At 46.3% G+C, this 23,870-nt stretch overlaps 1 protein-coding gene across 6 annotated transcripts; it reads left to right on the forward strand.

The window, feature by feature from the left end:
• Window positions 1-21,242, forward strand: MTHFSD (methenyltetrahydrofolate synthetase domain containing). Of its 6 annotated transcripts, none has more exons than XR_011698885.1 (9): window positions 1-53; window positions 172-278; window positions 1,352-1,465; window positions 2,670-2,783; window positions 4,537-4,627; window positions 6,451-6,563; window positions 6,766-6,891; window positions 15,624-16,526; window positions 20,063-20,153. XR_011698885.1 is itself a non-coding variant. In XM_071567637.1 (9 exons), the coding sequence occupies exons 1-9, from the start codon at window positions 38-40 to the stop codon at window positions 20,150-20,152; spliced, it is 939 nt and encodes a 312-aa protein (XP_071423738.1). In that variant the 5' UTR covers window positions 1-37; the 3' UTR covers window positions 20,153-21,242. The 6 variants fall into 6 exon arrangements, 3 of the variants coding, with proteins under 3 accessions (XP_071423738.1, XP_071423737.1, XP_071423735.1); XR_011698884.1 differs by having other exon boundaries at window positions 15,624-16,855; window positions 20,063-20,136; XR_011698883.1 differs by having other exon boundaries at window positions 15,624-17,171; window positions 20,063-20,135.
• Window positions 21,243-23,870: the final 2,628 nt, after the last annotated feature.

A 23,870-nucleotide genomic window follows, 5' to 3' on the forward strand; every position in this document is an offset into this window, starting at 1 on the left:
CCGTAGCCGGAGGGGGCGCGGCTAAAGCGGCTGCTCCATGGAGGGGCGCGCGGGTGAGCGCGGCGGTGACGTCACGCCGGGGGACGAGGGGCCGTGACGTCACTGCTGGAGGGTGAGGGAGGGCGCGGTGACGTCACGGGCCCCCCCTCTCACCTCCTCTTTCCCCCTCAGGTGCCCCCTCCAAGTGGGACATTCGGGAGCAGGTCTGGGACCACCTGGAGAGCTCCGGCCTGGCCGAGTTCCCGCGGCCCGTCCATGGCCGCATCCCCAACTTCCAGGTACCTCCTGTCCCTCCGCTCCTGGTGCTCCTGGCCCGGCCAGCCTGGCCTGGGACTCTCCCAGGGCTGGGGCAGCGTCTGGCCCGCCTTGGTTCGGTCTCTCCTTGTCCCTCCGCTCCTGGTGCTCGAGGCCCGGCCAGCCCGGCCAGGGACGCTCCCAGGGGTGGGGCAGCGCCCGGCCCGCCTTGGTTCGGTCCCTCCTTGTCCCTCCGCTCCTGGTGCTCCAGACCCGGCCAGCCTGGCCTGGGACTCTCCCAGGGCTGGGGCAGCGCCCGGCCCGCCTTGGTTCGGTCCCTCCTTGTCCCTCCGCTCCTGGTGCTCCAGACCCGGCCAGCCCGGCCTGGGATGCTCCCAGGGCTGGGGCAGAGCTCGGCCCGCCTTGGTTTGGTTCGGTTCGGTTCGGTTTGGTTTGGTTTATTATTTAAAATAAAACAGGTGCTGGAGCCGGCGGAGGCTTCATGCACTCTAAAGAAAGGGAATATCAGCTGAAATTATGAGAGGGATGTGTGCTCTGCTGAGCTCCAGCAACCCGGCTAAAAGGAGCAAATCTGAGATTTCAGTATAGTCACTGTAAAGGGAGAGCCTGGTCAGGGAATTCCTCACTTATAAGAAGTCTCTGTGGTTTGTGTTTGAAGGAATCTGGTTGTCTTCATTCACTAAAAAGGGGGAGTTGATGTCCAGCTTTCAGTGAGGTGTGAGAGAGGGTGGATTCCTGCACTTGGATCCCCTCTTTTTCTGTCAAGCACTCAGCATTATGAGAATTCACAACCATCATAAAATTAAGTGTGTTAATATGTGAAATTATCAGTACATTAAACACACACCCTGTTTAAAATTTGGGTAAATCAGCCTGTCTAGAGGATGAAAGCTGCAGACTGCCCATCTCTGCTGTATCTCCGGTGTGTTCTGCGAACAGGGAGCCTCCCACGCTGCCACGAGGCTTCTGGGCTTGCAGGAGTTCCGAGCCGCCCGTGCTGTAAAGATAAACCCCGACGCCCCCCAGAGGAGCGCTCGCTTCCTGACGCTGGAAGTAAGTGAAGGTGTTTGTGCTCTCCCTTCCTTGCCTCCCCCAGGGCTCTCTCCAGGCCTGCTGCTCGATCCGAGAGCTGGGTGTGTTCAGCAGAGCGCGGGAGGTTAAAGTGGATCCCGACAAACCTCTGGAAGGGGCTCGGCTGGAGGCTCTGCAGGTAATGGCACCTCTGCACCCCCGAGGAGGGCAGGGCAGAGCTTGGCAACATCCTGTCCTCAGGACCTGCCATTTCTCTGGCAGGTTCACAGAATCCCAGACTATTCTGTGTTGGAAGAACCCACAAGGATCATCGAGTCCATCTCTGAAATCAATGGCCCACACAGGGGATTGAACCCATGACCTTGGCATTATTACAGCCAAGTTTTAACCACTTGATCTAATCTCAGAGTCCATTTCTCTGACAGGTTCACAGAATCCCAGACTATTCTGTGTTGGAAGGGACCCACAAGGATCATCAAGTCCAACTCTTAAGTCAATGGCCCACACAGGGGATTGCACCCATGACCTTGGCATTATTAGAACCAAATTTTAAACACTTGATCTAATCTCAGAGTCCTTTTCTCTGGCAGGTTGTTCAGGCAGATAAGTTTTTTGGCAGGTAGGATTTGGGGGAATGATTATGTTTCTGCAGAGCAGTAGCTGTTTCACCATCACTGTGTCCTTGCCCCCCTAAAACACAATTTAAGGAAGACTTGCCTCAAATTATCACAAGGTAAATGTGTGACAGTCTTAGACCTGTGCATGTTCAGGAGGTGGTCTCTGTGGCTTATTTGTGGACATTGGGCCAATAAGTATTTATTTTAGGCCAATAAATATTCACAGAATCTCAGGTTGGGTTGGGTTGGAAGGGACCTTAAAGCCCATCCAGTTCCCTCCTCCTGCCATGGGCAGGGACATCTTCCACCAGCCCAGGTTGTTCCAAGCTCCATCCAGCCTGGCCTTGGACACTCCCAGGGATGGGGCAGCCACAGCTTCTCTGCCCAACCTGTGCCAGGGCCTGCCCACCCTCCCTGCCAAGAATTCCTTCCCAATATCCCTCTGGCAGTGGGAAGCCATTCCTCCTCATAACAATATTATAAGATACCCCTTATAAAAATATTTAAAGATATATCTCTAAAGGTATGTCCTTAAATATCTCAAAGGTTAGAGATATTTTTTCCCTTTTAATTCTTAAATAAACCCTTGTCTGGAATTCTGTCCTGGAGAGGTTTAATCTGCAAGCACTACACAATCAACAGCACTAACTACTCTCCAGCAAATTAGATGATTGGCCACATAATTTTTGCTGTGTGACAGTAGAATTAATTCTTTAGTGTAAAACAAGACCTTTAGTGGGGTAACTTCTTCTGCTCCTTCTTCAGGCAAGGAAGACTCTGTTGGTTCCCACACCACGCCTGAGAACTGGGCTGTTCAACAGGATTGTCCCACCTCCAGGGGCAACTAAGGAGATCCTGAGAAGATGTGCCACATCTCAGGTAGGACTGAAGGATGAGGGAGGTCTGGATTAGCTCGTGGATGAGGGGGGTGTTATGACAGACCAGCTGGAACTTGGAAAACCAGATGCTGCTTCAAATATCATCCTGCTAGGGTGTTATTTCTGGGTTTCTGTACACAACTGCCATTAATAATTTTTAAATCATGAGGAAATTTAGTCTTCTTGCTGTATTTTGCTAGCAGAGGGGTCTTGATATTTTCTCAGTGCTTTTTGGAACAATCTGAGCAACTTTCATAGTTGAATTAGATCTTTGTATTTCTAATAAACTTCTCCTGTATTCTGCAATTTGGAGCTACTGAAAGCTATTTTCGTGTTTACAGTTTTTGCATGATCTTGGTAGAATTTGAGGTGTTGCTAAGCAGGAAAGATGAGTTCTTTTGGAGTACTGGAGCTAAAGAAACATTTATTCTGGCATTTCCATCAATGGAGGCACAAACCCACGGGAGGGTTTTTGTTCTGCAGCGTGGTCTGTTGCTGCCCTCTTGTGTTGCAGTCTCATACTGTACAGCTGAAGGATTTTGGCACAGAAACCTCTGTTATTTTATATCCCTCTTTATTTGATATGAAACCCTAACTTGTACAAAAAGAACAGGCCAGTACATAGATTTATTTCCTTCTTTATCTCCTGCCCAAGGCACTAAAATTCCGCAGTAATCCAGTTTACAACTGAGGTTGTAAATGGGTGGTAATTAGTAGTGACTTTCTTTGTTGCAAGTTCTATTGAAGTCATTAACTAATTAGGCTTTTCAGGATTGAAGAGCACTTTTGAAAGAGACCTTTCTCTTGGCCTGTTTCTATGATGGTCTGGTTTTTCCCCCAGCCAGGCCCACTAATGAATAAACCCTGTTGGCAGTTTATCTTTACAAAGCCCTGTGCAAACAATCCTTACCACACTGCTGTGAAGTGGATAATCAACACTAATACTGATAGTCAGCTACAAATTACTGAATTTTTCTAGTTTTGTGCTCTACACAGAAAATGTTTGCCTTTTTTATGAGGATTAACTGAGCATGAACTTACGTTGATGTGAGGAGGATTTATGTTGTGCTGTGTGCATATTAAGAATGAATAAATCACAAGATTATATTTTTAAACAGTTCTAAACCTCTGATATTTGAAAGCCCAAGTAAGGACAATTTTAAATTTCTTCAGCTCTGGACACAATTTTGTCAGGATGTTTTCTTTAGAGAGAAGATTGAAGAAGGGTTTGTTGGGATGAGTAGGGAGAGAGGGGAGGAAAAAAAATCATTGTCAGTTTGTGTGACTTAAGACTTCTTCATTCTGTAGCTGTCTGTGTCTAAATTAACTTTGTGATTCGTATGTGAGAATTAATCCAAGGATTTGTAGTACTCTGGTACATGACTTTACATATTCTAATTCTAAGTTAGTAGTGATAGGGTAGGAAGTGTCATTTGCACTCATTTTTAGGGACAGATTTCCAATAAAAAGTCTCAAAATATGAGATTTTAATCCTAAATAAGTAACCTTGCTTTAAAAAGTGCCCACCTCCCTTAGCTCTCCTTGTAGTGTGCCAAAATTCTTGTTACTGTAGTAGGGAATCTATTCTAGGATTCCCTAGAGGGAAACGTTCCAGACATGTACAGCTTGGCTATACATGGAAGAGACACTTTCAAATGGGGAGTCGGTTGGATTTATCAAAATATCCTGGATTTCTGCCTCAGTGGTTGGAAGACTGTGCACTCAGTGACCCTAAAATGTTGTTTTTCTTGCAGGGTGTGAGAGACTACAGTGTGCCCGTGGGCCTGGATGGGAAAGCACGAGTGGACCTGGTGGTTGTGGGCTCAGTGGCCGTCTCCGAAAAAGGTCAGGAAAAGCCTTGTCAGCTTTGCAGGAGGAGGGTCCAAAGTCCCAACTCACAGTGCTCATAGGACACACCACGTGTGCATTTTGGCAGAGACCAATATATCCTTGGAAGTGAGTTGTGGTCTGGAGTTCTGTCTCTTCAGTGGTGTTCCCCAGGGGTCTGTGTTGGGTCCAGTCCTGTTTAACATCTTTAGTGATGATTTAGATGAGGGGATTGAGTCCATCAACAGCAAATTTGCTGATGACGCCAAGCTGGGAGGGAGTGTCGACCTGCTGGAAGGCAGGAGGGCTCTGCAGAGGGATCTGGAGAGACTTGAGAGATGGGCTGATTCCAATGGGATGGAGTTCAACAAGGCCAAGTGCAGGTCCTGCCCTTTGGCCACAACAACCCCCTGCAGTGCCACAGGTGGGCACAGAGTGGCTGGAGAGGGACAGACAGAGGGACCTGGGGGGACTGAGGGACAGGAAGCTCAACAGGAGCCACCAGTGTGCCCAGGTGGCCAAGAAGGCCAAGGGGATCCTGGCCTGTATCAAAACTAGCGTGGCCAGCAGGCCCAGGGCAGTGACCCTTCCCCTGGACTCTGCCTTGGGGAGGCCACACCTTGAGTGTTGTGTTCAGTTCTGGGCCCCTCAGTTGAGGAAAGAGATTGAGGGGCTGGAGCGGGGCCAGAGAAGAGCAACGAGGCTGGAGAAGGGACTGGAGCACAAGTGCTGTGGGGAGAGGCTGAGGGAGCTGGGGGTGTTTAGCCTGGGGAAGAGGAGGCTCAGAGGTGACCTCAGCACTGTCTGGAACTGCCTGAAGGGAAGTTCTGGCCAGGTGGGGGTTGGTCTCTTCTCCCAGGCACTCAGCAATAGGACAAGGGGGCACGATGGGCTCAAGCTCTGCCAGGGGAAATTGAAGCTGGAGAGCAGAAAAAAATTCTTTGCAGAGAGAGTGCTCAGGCATTGGAATGGGCTGCCCAGAGAGGGGGTGGATTCACCATCCCTGGAGGTTTTTCAACTGAGCTTGGCCGTGGCACTGAGTGCCATGATCTGGTAAAGGGACTGGAGTTGGCCCAAGGGTTGGACTTGATGATCTTGGAGGTCTTTTCCAACCCAATCCATTCTGTGATTCTGTGATTCTGTGTGACAAATCCCTGATCCCAGTCCAACCAGGATGAAGCAGCACCTCCAGCACTTGGTGGGCAGGCAGCAGTGTGGGTTAGAGCCCACAGCAGTGTGGGCCTGTGTCTTGGCCTTCAGTAGAACAATTAAGAGAAGCAATTATTTTTGTTTTGAAGGAATCAAAGCCAGCTCCCTGTTCAGGGAATCTGCTCTGCTCACACAGGGTGTGTGGAAGGATAGTGTTAGACCTGCTGAGTCAGTACCTCTTTGGGGATCAGATTTTGCATTTTCTACTATTTTGAAGACCTGATGGTGGTGAAAATTTTTCCACTGACTTTATCCATTGCCTAAAATAACATGGACTTTTTGTGTGTTACCCAGACTCTTGTTTACCCACCTTAACCTATCCTGGACATGAATAGAAGGTTCTGAGTACAATGGGTAAATTACCTTCTGTGTTAATTGGACTAAGGCTGGTTTATTCTGAATGGGAGGCTCCTGGGGTCCTTTAGGAGTTCATTGAGTGATGTTTTAAGTTCATTTCAGTGCTGATTTCAAGGAAAGTTGCCTTATGTGAAGGTGCTAATCCAAATTTTGCCTGCGTTACAACTCTGTGCTTCGTTTATCTGTTGCAAACTGCTCAGTTTAATAACATGATTTTAATAGTTGCAACTTTCCACCCTGTTTTTTTTTTCACTGTTTACTTTTATGTGTTTTAGGCTGGAGAATTGGAAAAGGAGAAGGTTATGCAGACATGGAATATGCAATGATGGTGTCAATGGGTGCGGTGCAGGAGGATACACCTGTAGTTACCATTGTGCATGACTGTCAGGTGAGTTAAAACATCCACACTCAAGTGGTGAGTGAACTGTGTGACAGTGACTGGTCTGTCTGAAGAAGAGACATGAAATGAGGTTGGTTTGGCATCTTTATTTCCTTCCACATATTTTCATATGTTGCAAGACATCAGGTAATGGTGCACAGTTTTAGTGAATTTGTTTTTAATTACTTACCAAACCTCTTGTTCCTTGTAGGTGGTTGACATAGCAGAAGAGCTGCTTGATGATCATGATTTAACTGTGGATTATATCCTCACTCCAACAAGAATTATCAAGACTAATTGCAAAAGACCCAAACCTCAGGGAATAATATGGCATAAGGCAAGTTCCCTCTGCTAACAGTGGCTTATTGGTACCAACATTCTGTTGATAACCTCCACCATTTTTAAATATAAAGACATTTGCTGTATTAGAAATCCTTGGAAAAGGAGCAGATGTGTTTGTCAGGTGACTCAAAGCAGCAGCATTGGTGTTCAGTGGAAATGGTGAGGTGGAGAAATACATCACTGCAGCTGAGGCTGCTGCACCAAATGGATTGCCCAAAAAAATGGTGGATGCCCCATCTCTGGAGGTGCTCAAGGCCAGTTTGGATGGGGCTCTGAGACACCTGGTCTGGTGGAAGATGTCCCTGCCCATGGCAGGGGAGTTGGAATTAGTGGGCAGAGTATGTGCTGCTCTGGTTATGGAAGCAAAACATGATCTGGTGGTGATACCTTCCTATTTCTGTAGTGGATTAACTTTCAAGAGATAAATTTGTGGCTGGAGTTCATTTTCAGGTGGAGGAACAGTGACTTTATACTATTTTAAACCCTGAATCTTTACTTATTGATGTACTGGTTTGAAGACAAACCAGTGGGAGAAACGAACCCAGCTCAAGCCAGGTTACAAGTCAGAGTTAAAATTTACTAAAAAGATTACAATAAATACAATGATACAGAGAAAACAGGTTTTAACCCACAGAAACAGATGTGTAACCATCTCTCTGGGGCAGGAACAGAGTGGTGTTTGTTGGCCCCTGTGCTGAGCCCCATGTGAGCCCCCTGAGTGCAAAGTAACAGAAAAGGAAAACCTGCTGGTGAAGATGATGGTCACAGTCCTGTTGAGAGAGGCAGTTGCAGCCCTGTTGAGGTTCTGGTCATTCTCTGGATCCCATGAGTGGTACCAGAAGTCCCCAAACCTGAAGATTATCTATGCTCAGGTTCAGGTGATAATGCCCAGTACCACCCCCAGGGCCAGGAGTTTCACGGTGGGTGTTTGAACTCTGTGAGTCTTGGGATATCCTGGAATCTTTGATGGCCATTTGCTGACAGGACCCCTCAGGCTGCATATGAAGGTGCTGTTGTCTCCCCAGAGGGGAGTTACCATGGCTGAGTCATTGGTGTGAAGACAGAAACACTCCCCTGCCTTGCAGGGTTCTTTAACACCCAACTTGTATCCTGAGAGGTCAGATGTGCCCTGGGCAGCTGCTGGAAATGATCCATTATTAACAGTCCATCAGAAATTAACACTCATCAGAGGGTGTAGAATACACAGTTTGGTTTAACCCACACAGTGATAAACTAGTCCAGCCCCTGTAACCAGGATAATTGATAATTACTGTGTGATGGGTTTAGCCTTTCTCCCCCCATGCAGATTGTCAGAACCTTCCTCAGCTTCACAAATAGTTTCACAAAAGCATTTAGTGAATTGTTTTACTGGAAGTTCACGCTGGGAAAACTTTTCCTTTGTCATTGGAGTTTCATTTCTAAAAACATCCAGTTAGGGAGCAGACACAATCCTGCATGGCTGAATGACAGTAAGAATGCTGAAATGAGGAATGTTATACCCATGTCTTGCAGAAACTGCTGAGGAATTACCACGGAATACTTGCAGGGAGATCAAGAGTAGGTTGTTAAACAGTTGCCAACCAGCAAAAAGAGTTAAATTTCTTTAGGTAATGTATCTATGACAAACAATTCTAGCCAGTACTATTTTTATTCCCATGGTAGGAGGGCATTTTACCCTGCCTGTGGTTGAGAAGCTGAGGTTATAAATAAATAAATAAATAACAGCTCTGTCTGTACTAGTGCATTTTTTCCATTGAATTATTTTTGAATTGTAATTTTTTTTAGCATATTATTGAGTGTAATTGTGTTGAAGGCCTATCCCTTGTTCTCCATCCATCTTGCCAGCATATTTTTGATCACAGTTTGTCTGTCTTAGTGTCAGACTTCTCAGTAAGTGGCCTTGCTCACACATTTTCTGTTCTTTTCTGTCTGATTCCCTCTAGCTGCAATTGAATTTTCTCCAGCTTAATTGAGAATTGAACTTTATTTGAATACTTGAACATTGATTTAACACCTAAAGCTGTTTTTGACTGTTCTTTGGAGTGTTCAGCTAATTAGATAGGAATACTGGAGAATGCCAGGCAGTTTTGGGAGAGGAAAAAGGTGTAGTGTCTATATGAAGATGAAAGAAATTGCCATTATTTTTTCACAGGGAGATGAATGCCATTTATTTTGTTCGTGCTCTGGTGGTAACTGTACGTTCAGCTCTTGCAGGGAGGGTTAGGGAGGTGGGAGGTCTGGTTAATCAACAGGGTGTTAAAAAGGCAGGATTTGATATGGGCTATTTAAATGTTTGGCTTTTCCTGGCTACTTCTACATCCTTTTCTCCACATCCTTTTCTCCTTCAAATCCTGGCCTTGTTGGCACATTCCTGTTCCTCAGAGCAAAACTAAATGAACCAAGAGGCAGGGAGTAAATAAATGACCCACTTTTAAATAGGGTGTTTTGTCAACAGAAAGCAGCTTAACGTTATTGTTAAGATGTGTGATGTGTAAAATACCCTGTAAAAAGGTTTATCCTTTGGAACAGGGCTCGATCAGGGCAAGACAATGATTAAGAGCTTAAATTACAGGTGTTTGCAAACATGGGATTAGAGCTGAGTGTTGTGGAAAGGGGTGTGCTGTCCTGAAGCTGGCAGGATAAACAGCCAGTAATGCATCCACTGGGTTTCCAGCTCCAGAGGGGTAAGGAGGGACTTAGCCAGCAACAATTCCGTGTTTCCAGGCTGGATTTCTGTGCTGAAGGAGCTGCTGGGGTGTTCTTGTTTGTTATGTGCTATTTAAAGACTTCCAAAGAAGTATAAGACCCATATAATCAATACCAAATAATCATTACCAATATCAGTGCTAAACACTCCAGAAACACTTATAAATCCAAGTACTGGGGGAGTTTATATGGGTGAGTTTTCTGCCTCTGAGTTCAGAGTTTGAGAAATCAATATGAGTTGTTGGAGGACAGCAAGAGCTGCTGAGAGCTGAGCACTCTGGAAAACTTTATTTGGATCCAGTGGACAATTATTTGGCTTCATCTGTCTTGAAAATCTAACCCATTGTTTCTGGGAACTCTAAATTCATGAACTGACTTACTTTCTCATTTAGTATTTTCTATGGGTAGCTGTGATCTTTATCTGGGACACTGTCTATTTTATTTTGTCACAATTACCAAGTTATTTGTGCTGTGCTTATTTTAAATTGCAGCTATACAGACCAATTAAAATATTTGGGGTCGTGAAGAGGGAAACGAGAGTAGTTGGTGGAAAAATCACTATATTCTTGCAAGCATTTCCTTCTGGTTTTTAAATCATTCTTTTGTTGAGAATTTTACAGCTGTAGGAAAAGATTTTTTTCCTGACATGAAATGAACTGGGGGGAATCCCTGGATCTAATGCTGTGACAGAGATGGAAACTATCTGACAACAAAGAGCTTTGGAGTTAGTCTGTGACAGAACACTTGGAAAGTAAAGCTCAGAAAACTCACACATCTAAGCTGGCAAACCTTTAGCAGGGACACAGTGTTGCCATCAGAGGAAAATAATTCTTAGTTTAGCCAAGGTATTGTTGTGCTGTGGGGTTTTTTTGAGGATATTGTGAGCAGGGCACACTTCCACACGTGGTTAAACATCTCAACACCTTTGCAGATCTGAGCCTGGCTGCAGAGTCCATGGAATCCAATTTTCTCTGATGGATTCCAAATGTGGGTTGCATAAGGTTCTCCTGAGGGACATTAGCAGACCTCTCAGGCTGCCAGCTCCCAGAAATATGCCCTCGGATTGTGTGCACATATTTGGACATTTTGTGCAAATGAATGATAAAATGTTCAACTGTGCTGGCCTGTCCTTGCTGTCCTGGCATTGTCTGTGCTTTAAATGCCCCTGAGCTCAGTGCTCCTTGAAACAAGCAGCTGGTTGAGGACACAGTGTGAGAAGTGGGGTCTGCCCTCGAGGTCTTCTTGGGTTAGAGACCCCTGAGAGTGGGCAAAGATGAGTCTTTCAAACACCTTCTATCTCTGAACTTCAGGAAGGGCTGGTGGATCTGCTGTAAAGATTGGTGTTGTTCACAGCCTTCCAGGGCAGCAGCATCAGTCTCCTTTCAGAATTATGGAATGGTTTGAGTTGGAAGGCATCATAAAGTTCATCTCATTCCAATGCCCTACTATGAGCAGGACCACCTTCCACTAGCCCAGGGTGCTCCAAGCCCTGTCCAGCCTGGCCTTGGACACTCCCAGGGAGTGCTTCTCTGGGCACCTGTGCCAGGACCTCAACACCCTCCCAGGGAAGGATTTCTTCCATGTATCTTAATTAAATTTCCCTCTTCCAGAATGAAGCCCTTGCTCCTTGTCCTGTTGCTCCTTGTTCCTGATGAAGAATCCCTGTTCAGCTTCCCTGTAGGCTCCTCAGATCCTGGAAGGGACTATGAGATCTCCACACAACCTTCTCTTCTCCAGGCTGCACAGCCCCAACTTCCTCACTCTGTCTCCATAGGGGAGGTGCTCCAGTCTCCTTATCAACTTCATGGCCTCCTCTGGACTTGCTCCAACAGCTCCATGTCCTTATTTTGGGGACTCCAGAACTGTACACAAGATTCCAGGTGGGGTCTCATTAGAGCCATGTGCCCCTGTATCAGTGGTGTGTGCACATGGGGAGCTGTGGGAAGCAGAATTAAACACCAGGCCCAGCACACTCTCCAACCCAGAGCTGTCCTTCCCTCCTCTGCCCTGCACCAGCCCTGCACCTCTGCTCCTGCCAGGGAAATCAGAGTGCTGTTTGCCTTGGCCTGTGCTGTATCAGGGGTCAGCATTACTCACTCTGACAGAGGACAAACACATCCTTCATTTTCCCCAGCAAAATATTGAAAGTGGCTCCATTCACTGTTCTGGGGGAACAGAGGGTGAAGAGAGCCCTGAAGTTCCAGCAGGGATGTTGCAGAAGTCCAGCTGCCACTGCCTTGTTTTGGGAGCAGTCCAGGTGTCGTAAGAGTGGAGGCTCTGGGTTAAGTGCTGGGAGATTTGTGTTGGCACTCGGCATCCAAGACTCTTTTCCTCAGGTTTCTCTCAGAAAGGGGCCACATTTCCCTCCTCAGCATCTTTCCCATAGCCCAGTGATTGTATGCCAGAAGAATTCATCCACCCTGCTGTCCTCTTTCCCCAGGTCTCTCACAGCTATGGCAGGGAATAGGGAGGGTTGTTAAATGATGAATTGCCTTTGGTGGAGTTATTTTTAACCGGAATCACTTCAGATGGGGAGTTCATAGCACAGACCCACAAGCACTTCTGTTGGCCAAGCCCAGAGGGCTGAAGTGTGGAACTGGCCTGGGAATTGGTGGTCAAGGGATAATAGGAAACGTCTTCAGCTGGTTTTGCTGCCAAAGCCAATCATTGAGCTACATCCCAACACTCAGTGCAAAGTTTACAGACATCAATAAATGGCTTGGCCTTGACTTTATAGGGATGGGGGAGCAGGGGAAGAATCTTCAGCTGCTGGATTTGCCCAGGTCCATGTAGCTGGATGAACCAGACTTGGAGTGGAACCTTTGTCCCTTCCATCCTGGCTTAGCCCAAAGCAGTCAGCAGGGAGAGGGATAGGCAAGGATTGGGAGGACTGACCAGCCGGCACAGGACCAAGAAACATGCAGCTTGTTTGAAAGAGGGAGAATATCTTTGGCCTCTCTCCACATGGAAATAAATCATTGCAATCCTCCACAGCTCACAGGACAAAAGGAACTTTTTGCATGATCATAATTAGCAACACATTGTACTACCACAGAGTTCTTTTGTTTGCTCTTCTGCAGCGGAGCAGAGCAAGCTTTTTCCTCTCCTCTGCCACCCACTGCCCCCTTTGCCCTTTTAGTTCTCACCCCCAACACCCCCAAAAAAAGCAGTGAACTGGTTTGTTGAATTGAAACTCTGAATTCCCAAACTGGCATAAGAGTAGGGGAATATAAGGAAGGATTTAGAAGGTTTGACTCAGCTGAAATGCACTCCTAGACCCCAGGGAAAACAGCCCTTAAGGTAAATCCTCTGTGTCTCTTGTGGCAGGAGGATGTCAACTGACAGTGTCAAAATTAGTCTAATGTAGGTTTTTTAGTGAATGTTCCCTAATACAAGAAAATCCAAGTGCCAAATCAGCTGACTTTGTTGCTTTGATACTGTAAAGGCTACTTAGTGTTACGTTTGCACAGGGCTGAATTCAAGGGATCACTTTGTGGTGGTGGTTGATCAGAACTTTGGTTTTTAAAGAAAACAGTTCATAGCCCTTACAAGAATCACTGAGATTGGAAAAGAGATCATTGAGTTCAACCTGTGACCAAACACCACGTTGTCACCCAGTCCTGAGTACTGAGTGCCATGTCCAGTTGTTCCTTGAACACCTCCAGGGATGGGGATTCCAGCACCTCCCTGGGCAGTCATTCCAATATGTAGTCATCATTTCTGTGAGGAAATTTCTCCTAAAACATAAATGCTGTTGAAACAGCATCTTTCTGAGTTTGCCAGGAGCCTGAACAGTAGCTCCAAGAGCTCCAATCCATTGCCAAAAACTCCTGGTCTCTTTAGCGAGAGAAGGTGTCACGTTGAAGTCTCTCAGGGAGTGTGCTGCTCCCTGGATTATCTAAATCTGCTCTTTGAAAGACTGGGAGTTCCAGAGATCATCCTCTGAGTGCCCTTTTCTGATTCCCTTGATCTACAAAGTGCTGAGGGTTTGTCCATTGATCTTTCTAACCAAACACCCAGTCCCTGCCTTGGCAACTGAGTTTAATTTCAGGATGAAAGGATCTGTCCATACACCCGGTAAGAGGTTGAGGTTGTGCTTTGGACCCAGGAGTGATTAGTTGCATGAGAAGAGAAAAATGTTTTTCCTGTTTGGTTTAATTAGCATAGAGCTTACATTTCATAGAGATTTGACAGAGGACAACAAATGTTCTTAATTGGTGGCCAGTGAAAACAAAGCGAGACAGCTTCAGCCCCTGGTTTGATGTTGTATTGCCCAGGGAAGGGGAGTTTGCTGTCAAACACAGCAGTCAGAATCTTGGCTGAGAAAAACAAATCAATCCAAGAATCCACAGAGCAATAACTGCAAAATCTGAAAAGGGCAGGTACCTTTCAGAGTGTGGAGGTTCCCTGAGCCCCAGAGGAAACCCTTGACTCCACTGCCTGCCAGATCAGGCCATGTTGGTTGTTCTCAGTCACAGAACTTGCTCATTGATCCCAAACCCCTTGACTCCAGGTCTGCAGTGTGGCAGAAAGTGGTGGCTCTGCCACACTGGTTAGTCCTAATCTGCTGTTTGATATTAGCTGAACAGAACTAGAACAGGCTTTATGTAAATTATATTTTCGGTTTCAGCCTGAATTGAAACCTGCTTGTTTGCTCCTCAGCAGAGGGGCCCTGGAAACATTAAGAATAGTTCTGATTGACTTTCCTGTTACCTAATCCTAATGTTGCCCCCACCCTGTCTTGGGTTTTCCTCAAGTCACTTCAGAGCTGGGCTGTTCTCCCTAGAGAGCTGTGCATTTTAGACTTGATGTTGTGCAGATCCAAACTCTCTGTGACTGTAACTGTAGAACCAGGAATTCAGGGGCTCTGAGATGAGTGAGATCTGAGCTGAGAGATCTGTACTAGCCAGGATATGCTTGTGCTGGTCCAGTCCATCCTGCTGAGGGGTGGCTCATCAGCTTGAGTGCAGTGTCCTGCTTGCTTACACACTGTGGGCTACTAGCATGGGTCTCTGCTAGTTCAGGCATCACATCCCCAGGCTCTGTTTTGTGCTCCCTGAATTTCAGAATTGGATCTTGTGTTGATGGATGTTCTACTTGTCCAGCAGCCAAGTAGGAATTATTCCTCCTTCCAACTGCACTCTGCAAGCCAAGAGCTCGACCACATTAGCTGGGGAACCACTGCGTTTCCTGCCAGTCTCTGAGAGCAGCCTGGGGCATCTCATGCCTCAGATGGATGGGGTTCAGCTGTTGAGGGGAAGAGCCCTTCCAGAAGAGCTGCCTGGAGCTGGGACTGGCTGCATGGAGGGGATGGAGGGTTCACAGTCGGAGGTGCAGTGTCCGGGCGCTTCCGTTCCGTGCTCCAACCCCGCAGGCTGGTGTGGGATCTGCTGAGGAGCTGCGGGTGGTGTGTGAGCTCAGATGACAGAGGAGGAGGCTGTGGGGATGTGCCACCACCAGAGAACGTGCCTCCAGCTGGGCCCACATCCATGGGAGCTCCACTCCAAGGCACGCTCCTGCTGCAGGCTTCCACCATTGTGTGCCCCAGCCCACGGGATATCCTGTTGGGGGGGAAAGGAGCACAAGGAGGGCTGTGGAATGGAAGTGTCTGATGGACTGTGAGCTGGAGGACTCTGCCAGAGCAGGAGCACAAGGCCCTCAGTCAAAGCAAAGATGGAGGGATAACAAGGAGAATGCAAATCTGAAAGGGCTCTGATAGATAAATAATAAATGTCAGATTGGAGTGGTTCTCAGTTTGGGTCTGATCTGCCTGCTGGATGTACACTGTGCTGCCTGCTTAAAGAGAAACTAATGTTTATTTTTGTCCTGCAGTGTGTATTTAGGGAGCAACTCCACAATCAGGCCAGCAATTAGGAACATGTTGAATGCTCTGGCACTCTGCATGGTAACTGTATCATAAGGTTCCTCTCTTTTTGTGGCACAGATGGGTCCTGATGGTCATCTTTTTCTGGAAGGTGAGAAATCCTCTAATTACGTGCCTTCCTTCTTCCTCCTTTTTAGGTCAGCTATGAGATGCTGGGGAAAATCCCCATCCTGAAAACTCTTCGGCACAGGGAGAAGCAAATGGGCAAGGATGTTACTCTCCAAGATGAACATCCACACTTGGCAAACAGCACCAGAGCAGCAGAGTCAAACAAGAAGGAGATGGCTGAAAATACACAACCACAGGTTGCCACGGGCTCAGCTCAAATGGGGCAACACCATGTTGAAAGTGATCCTTTAAGTCCTAGATTAGAGGGATCGGGCATGATTACTACTGTGTATGTGGGGAACATACCTCCCAGCCTGAGAGTGAGCCAGCTGAAATGTGCTTTGAGGGAATTCCATGTGACTCCTTTCAGATTGAGTTGGCAGGGAGCACAGCACAGGGCTTTTCTTGATTACAAGGATAAAGTAACTGCAGAGAGAGCTGTATCCTCCTTGAAAGGCTTGAGCCTCGGGGGGAACACTCTGCGAGTGGAGCTGGCCAGGAATCAGAGGAACGAAGGACAAGGAGAAATCAATAGTCAGAAATGAGAATGAATAGAGGAGAAAAAAGAAAGAAAAGGTGTGTTTTCATTGTTTTGTGAGAAGCCAACCTAAGTTTTCGAGGTTATTAATAGATCCTCTGGTCTCTGGAGGCCAAACAACAAAGTGCAAAGCCAACTTTGTGAACAAATGAGGCCTCGTTCCTGCACTTGGATGTGCAAAGGGGGTTTGTCCAGGCAGGTGACACAGGAACCATTTCTCTAAACAACTCCTCACAAAGTACCCACACTTTCTGTGTATTTGTTTTTCATGATTTGCTGTTTGGTGTGTGCAGTTGTTAGGCCTGGATGGAAAACCTTCTGGCTCTGTACAAGCCACCTGCAGCTCAGTGGTTCCATTCAGTCATCTCAAGGTTGGACCTGCAAATTTAGACTTGTGAGTTTAAAAGCCAGTGGCAATGGGTCTATCCTAAGGGTTACAATTCTGTTTATTGAAAACTGGGGTTTGCCTGGTGGGAGTTTTTGTTTTTTACAAAAATGGCCAGGGGCAGGGAGATTGTCTTTTTGGTGCTTTTGAAGAATTGCTGTGGAAACACTGGCTCAGCCATGGAATTCTGGTAAGATCTGGTAACATCAGGTGGGAGCTTGTAGTTCTTTTCTTAGGTTTGTGTTAAATCAGCCCTTGGTAAACCTTGTATTTCTTGTTTCAGTGTGGCAGAGGAAAGCAATGACCAGATTTCTCTGCTTTTCCTTACAATACTTCAGGTGCCTTTTTGATAGATAATTATAAAACAGCTGCTTTTCCTGATTCTCTTTCTTACTATGTGATGTGTTTCCTTTGCCTCTGTGAAATTGCATTAATATTAATTATTGCAGTGGGAATGACAAGCAGGCAGACCATGGTCAAAAGTTATCAGTGCCTAGTCTGGGGTGGAATTATTTGGAAAATTGCTGGAGATAATAACAAAGCCTCTTCCTCTATGCCTTGGTCACCACCAGTGTGGTTTTCCTGCCCCCACAACATCAGTGACAAGGGTGACACAGCATCACAGGCACCTCCTCCTGCTCAAAGTGCTCTCAGGTACTGTCCTGCACAGTAAGATTTGCAAACACATGGACATTCCCTTAGAGTGTAAGAGAGAATGATGATTTATTTGGTATGGCTTTTATTACAGTTTTTTTTTCCATTGGTTTCCTATTCCTGAAAAACAAGTTGAATTTTGGCCGAACCATCCTTTCTAAACAGAAGCACTTTTGCCAGTGATGCTGGGCACATAGTCAAAGTAAGCATCCAAATGGATATGTTTTTTTAAAGTATGAATTGGAAACTTTTTTTTTTTAGCCAGAGAGCGCTGTTAAGTGTATTTTAAGCACATTATTATGCCTCAAGGGTCAGACATTTCATACAGTATTAAATAAAAAGTTCTCATCATTATCATGTGTCTCTGTATGGAGGGGCTCAAGGGAAGCACTGGAGCTGCAGAGCTGCCTCCAGCTCTGGAATCAGCACAGGAAGGACTTGGAGCTGTTGGAGCAACTCCAGAGAAGGCACCAAGATGCTCAGAGGGCTGGAGAAACTCTGCTGGGAGGAAAGACTGAGCAAACTGGGATTTTAGAGCCTGCAGAAGAAACACTTCTGGGGGACCTAATTGTGGCTTTCCAAATGGAAGATGACTCCTGCTCCAGATGAACAGAGACTATTTACAAGGCCTGGAGTGACAGAACAAGAGGTGTTGGCTTCAAACTGAGAGTGGATTTAGATTGGTTATCAAGGAAAAATTCTTCCCCGTGAGGGTGGGCAGTCCCTGGCACAGTTTACCCAGAGAAGCTGTGGCTGCCCCATCCCTGGAAGTGTCCAAGGCCAGGTTGGATGGAGCTGGGAGCTACCTGGGATAGTGGAAGGTGTCCCTGCCCATGGCAGGGGCTGGAACTGGATGATCTTTCAGGTCCCTTCCAACCCAAACCATTCTATGATTCTATGAACTTCTTGTAAGGTCAACAAAGGAAATGTTTCTGGAAAAAATAAACAGTCCTGTACTCTTGAAATGCTCTTTCTCTGACTCAAGATGATTTCCAGTATCACTTAGTCTGGATTGAAACACCAGCACTGCAGAGTCCTCTGTTTCTTGTTTCAGTGCCTGTGCACATCAAGGGTGAGAGTCAAGGTTATGTTACTACAAAAACACTCACTACATCATGAGCTTCGAAAGGAGAGGAAAGAAAAGCAAAAAACTAATTACACATCACTCTCTGCCCCTTCCAAATGATGGCAAATTAAGTAATGTGATCATTTGATGTTTCTTTTGACTCTGTGATACTTCTTTGGTGAAGATGTCCAGGTGACCTTAGCAGTTAAAATCCTCTGCCAGTGAAAACTTCCAGCATCCCAACTTTCCCCTGCTGTATTACAGATGGAACCAGCCTGATCTGGTCAAATTTGTGGGAATTGCATCCTCTACCTTTTCTTCTTTCTTAACATGTGTAGTTTATGTGCAGATATGTTTATGTGCTTTGTAAATGTGAGGTTTGCTTGCTTTCCTGTCACCACTGGGTGCAGTCAGGGGGCAGTTCTGTTTGCACAAACATGTCTGGATGTTTTTCTGTTTGCAGTTGTGGTTCTGGGTGAGCCCCACAGGTGAGCAGTGCTGGGTCTGGATCCAGGGGAACAAACAGATCTTGTTCTCTTCCAGCCTGTCATTTTTTATTGTCCTGTGTTTTGAGGCCACATCTCACAGGACTTGCCTAATACCCTGTTACTTTCCCAATTGGCAGTTAAACTCCAAACCACACTGGGGAGGAGATGGTAACTTGACAGATATGCAACAGGTTGGAATTCAGGAGGAATTTCCTCATGGAAAGGGTGGTCAGGCCTTGGAAGGGGCTGCCCAGGCAGGTGGGGGAGTCCCCACCCCTGGAGGTGTTCAAGGAATGACTGGACATGGCACTCAGTGCTCTGGGCTGGATGACAAGGTGGGGTTTAGTCACAGGTTGGACTTGAAGACCTTGGGGGTCTTTTGCAACCTTTATAATTCTATAAACTCTATTCAGGCTCAGAGAGGAAAAAGAATTACTATAAGCTTAAGTTAATGCACCATCATTAGCATTTTGGATGAACTGGAATAAAGCTCTATCCTTGTATTTTTGATCCAGGTTATGAGTAAATGTCAGGATCTGTCAGGCTTTGCCATCCTGAAGTCATTAAGTCACACTCTGAGGTCAGTGCAGTTTCTGTCATGGACAGCCAGGGAAGCAGGGGCAAGGATGGGGCTCTTCCTGCTGCTTGGGAAGTTGCTCATCTTCAGCTGAAAGACACTTCAATGCAAGATGCCAAATTGCTATTTAATTAAATAACAGAAGACTGCCCAAGGCAAAGGCCTACCCGGCCTTCTGGTGTCCTCAGCTGTATGATGTGGATTTCTTCTTGTGGGCTGACCCAAGTTCCTCCTTGAGGAAACAGCAGACCCTGTAGAAAAAGTGAATGGGGCAGTCTGCATCTCTTAGATCTATTGTTTCAGGCTCTCTGCATGCTCAGGAAGGCATCAGTTAGGGAAAAGTCAGAAGGGACTCGTGTTTAAGTCCACAAAACTCTGAAATGCAATAGATTTTATTGAATCCTTGGACTGATCTCATCAGAAAACTCGAGGAACTGAAGCCTGCTTATGTTTTACTTTGGCTCAGACCAAGACTATGCAAGATACCAACAATCAAACCATAAAGTCCGTGCCCTGAGGAGTTTACTGTCTAAATTAACAGGCTTTAAAGTGAAGAATATTAAGTCATAATTCTTCATTTTGTGCCTGCTGTAGCTGTGGCACTGCTGTAGTTTGAATTTGGCTGTATATATATAAATATATATCTATATCTCTCTATCTCTCTATATCTATCTATCTAATAGATATAGATATAGATATAGATATAGATATAGATATAGATATAGATATAGATATAAATGTGCCTCTTTCACTCTTTCAGGTAGACACTGGCCCAGTTTTACTGCTTAAGACTCGTGATAAAATCATCAACAGTGGCAAAGAAGAGCCTGGATGCTGCAGAAAAGCCTGAAATGCTGGTGACAGATGTCTAGTCTGCTTCTAGCAGGGAGTGAAGTGATCCCTAACACAGCCTTGGTGCAGCAGCAGCAGAGCCTGTGTCTCTCTACTGTGTGATGAGAAGAAACGTTCAGCAGTACAATGGGAAATGCTTTCCTGAGCCAACTTTGTTCAGAAGCAATTAAAAATGAGGTCTCTCTATTCTCTGATGGCCTCACTTGTCATGTGGTTCAGCACATTCTTTCCAGCTCCTTTCATGGCACAAACAAGTTGGGATGTTGCTGTTGCTGCACGCTCCTGGGTTTGAGGGTTCAGAGAGGGAAGATGCTGAGCAACTCCAGAGGCTGGTCCTGATGTGAGTGAACCCAGCTCGGCTCTCCTGGAGCTGGAAGGGTGTGGTGGGATCCAGCAGTGACCACCCAAGGTGTCACATCACAGACGTGACATTCCCAGCGCCATTCTACCCTTCTTCTTGGAGAAGATGAGGAAAGCAAACAGGATGGGATGAATGGAGCCTATACCAGCTCCACCAGCTTGGAGGACGTGGTCACTTTTGGAGGGGCTTGTCTTTTGGGGGATGGTTTTAGTCACAGCGTGGTGTGTGGCACAGAGCGGCGAGGCAGCGTCGGGATCTGCAAACAATAAAAGAGAGGTGGCTCTTTGCCACTCAGCACTGCAAAGCCGACAGGCAGGAGGGTTTTCCTGCAGACAGCTCTGTCCATGCTTTTCCTGGAACAGGGACAAGGCCACACAGCTTCAACCCACGGAGACAACAGCGAGTAAACAAGCCGTGTTGCTGTGTAGTCTTCTCTGAGTGACAAGAGTCAGAGACTGTTTGTTGCCATGGAGGATAAAAGGGAAAAAGAATCTCACCATCAGGGTGAGAACATCCAGGTCCTCCTCCAGCCCTCCAGCATCTCCACATCAGTCTTTGGTCCACTCCCAGAAATCAGGCAGTAAGGGCAGAGGTTTTATCCCATTATCTGAGGAGACCAATAAAATATGTCAGAAAGAGGATGGTTAAACACTGTCTTCAAGGGTTTTTTAATTTATTTTTTTTTATTTCATCATCATCTACTGCTCCAAAGGGAGAAACAAATGGTTTTTAGGGGAATGTCTCCATTGAAAAATGGAGCTCTGGGGCTATATTTTTCTCCACAGGGGTGAGGAGAGGGAGGAAAAGCTTGTGCAGGGATTTCTCTCGTTCCAGTTCCTCAGAAGGAACAGCCCCTTGCAGCACTTCTGGCTCTGGAGGAAACATCTGTGGCTGCGGCCACGGTTCCTCGGGCAAACACCCCTCAGCCAGGGGCAGGCTGTTGTGTACCAAATACTTTTATTTCCTTGTTGCCATCTATTAAAGATTATCTCCCTGCAAGAAAAGTGCCCCATTTCCCATGTTTCCATGTGTAATGTCCGTGATGTCTGCTATAAACATCATGAAACATTTCCCTGCCCCTCCACTGACATAGGTAGCAAAGTCACTGCTTTTCATCTTTCAAAGCTCTGCAGAAATGTTTAGGGTCGTGTATCCTGCCATTGTTCTGGGCTGGGCATCCCACTGAAGTCCCTGGGAGAAATGAGTTCAGGATATGGATCTATCTAGTCAATCTTTGCAGTGGCCCCAGTAACATCCACGTTTTACAGATGGGAAAGCAAGAAAGGTGGAGATGGCTCCTGATAGACTGGATGCAACTGGTAATTCCCAGCACTTTGGAAAACAACAAGAAAACAGGCTAGAAACTCATCAAAAACTCTCAAAAAAAAAAAAACCAACCCTACCCAAACCCAGTAGTGTGGTAGTTGCTGGACTTGATGTCCCTGTGGAGACCTTCAGCATTGTGGTCTCTCTGTCTCCACACACCAGTCAGAGCCTCTGGAGAGCCTTTAATCCTGCAGGTCCTCCACTCCAGAGCTTTCCAGTCAAGGCACCCAACACCCAGCAAGGCCTCTCTCCCGCCCAAGGACAAGCCACAGCTCTTACTCTGTGAGACAAGACACGAGACAGAAATGGAGATACTTGCCCCAAAATATGCCACCTCCAGAGGTCCCACAAGTGTGTTACAGTCACTCAGGAACATGCAGAGCTAAACCAGGGTGATTTTCTTTCTTCAGGGAATAAAGGAAGCACACAGGACTGTTAGATGGGATAAAAAAAGAGCAAGGAAAGAAGGGAAACATTCATGAACTGTGGTGAAATCTGCTACATTTCTAAGCATTAACGTATCCATTGCTGCCACTCCTTAGTATTTTTGAGTGCATAATTGTTCAGACAAGAGTAATACTTATGTTTTTCCAGAGGGATATCGTGTTTTCAGAGTGTTTCCAGGCACCTGCACTGCTCAGACTCCAGAGTGTGGTGTTTCCATCTCTGAAGGAGGTGGTTGCTGGTCGGCAGTGGCTTTTCTTCCCCACCACAGAGGAACACAATTGCTACAGCAAGTTCTGCTCCAAGTGAACTCTCGGTACTCTTAAGTCCCTGCAAAATTTTCCAGGCCATGTCATCTTGCTTTCCCAGGTGTGTTTGCTTATTTTTACAGTAATTAGCCTGAAGCTGAGCTGAGCCACAGAACTGCACTTTCTGTACCATTCCGGGGGTTTTAACTCCTGCTGCTTTAAATAAAGAAACGTCTGTGCTCAGGCTCAGGTTCACACCAGTATAGGAACTACTGAAGTCAAGTGGCACTGCCAGTGTCCCCACACCTCTTTCCATGGTTTAACTGAAGTGGTTTGTCCTTTACAATTGGCATTTGCTCTCTGATGCTCATGCCAGTGGCCTGAAGTCTTCTTGGGATCTCTCAGAGGACCTGTGAGAAGTGTCAGAAAAGAAAATCCATGTTTTTGACACAGTGATTCACCTCAGGGAACTTTTGCAAAGGATCTTCACCTCCCATGTGAAAATTTAGCTCATTTTAAGATTGGAGTTAAAACATTTATCAGAAGTTTGAAGAATCAGAGCAACCTGTGATTATAGAAGCATGGAATGGTTTGGGTGAGAAAGGATCTTAAAGATCATTTTGTCCCTTGTCATGGACAAGGACACCTTCCACCAATTCAGGTTACTCCAAGCCCTGTCCAACCTGGCCTTGGACACTTCCAGGGATGGGGCAGCCACAGCTTCTCTGGGCAACCTGTAAAATGGGAACTGGTCTCAAGGAGACTTTTATAAGCCTGTGCAAACAGATCTCCAACCAAGAAGCTCAGTAACAACAAGATTTATTCCTTCTGTTGTCTTTCTTTATTAACAAAATCATAGAATCATTTAGATTCAAAAAGACCTCTAAGATCATCGAGTCCAACCACTAATATTAATATTCTGATTTTAGTTTCTTACTGGGCTAGATGAATTCTGACAGGGGAAGTTACTTAAGAAAACAACAGGGCCACGTGCCTTTCCTCACTTGTTGAGCCAATCTGATAATTGTTTCTATGAATAACTTCAGCTCACAACCACAGAGCTGCTTCTGGCACTGGGGGCATCTCCTGCCCCTCAGGGGGCCTCCTTTAGCCAGCTGCACACCCACCTGCATCAGGTGTTTTCTCCCCATGGCAAAGATTTTTTGGCAGGGATGTGGAATGCAAATCCCACGGGAGCATCCCAGCACTGCCTTTTCCTGCAGAGCGTCAGGCACTTGTAAAGATACTTGGAAAGGGAACAAATGCTCAGGTGGGGTCTCCCAAAAGCATTTCAGTGAGACAGAAACCAAATTCGCATTCACAAAAGTGACAGTTTG

The sequence above is a fragment of the Pithys albifrons genome, chromosome 12 (assembly GCF_047495875.1).
Source record: "Pithys albifrons albifrons isolate INPA30051 chromosome 12, PitAlb_v1, whole genome shotgun sequence".
NCBI classification, from domain to species: domain Eukaryota; kingdom Metazoa; phylum Chordata; class Aves; order Passeriformes; family Thamnophilidae; genus Pithys; species Pithys albifrons.

Excerpts from the sequence above, each read along its gene's own strand:
- MTHFSD (XM_071567636.1), top strand. Across the intron at positions 279-1,194 it reads GCCGCATCCCCAACTTCCAG|GGAGCCTCCCACGCTGCCAC; the intron begins GTACCTCCTGTC and ends TTCTGCGAACAG. Across the intron at positions 1,309-2,669 it reads CTCGCTTCCTGACGCTGGAA|GCAAGGAAGACTCTGTTGGT; the intron begins GTAAGTGAAGGT and ends CTCCTTCTTCAG.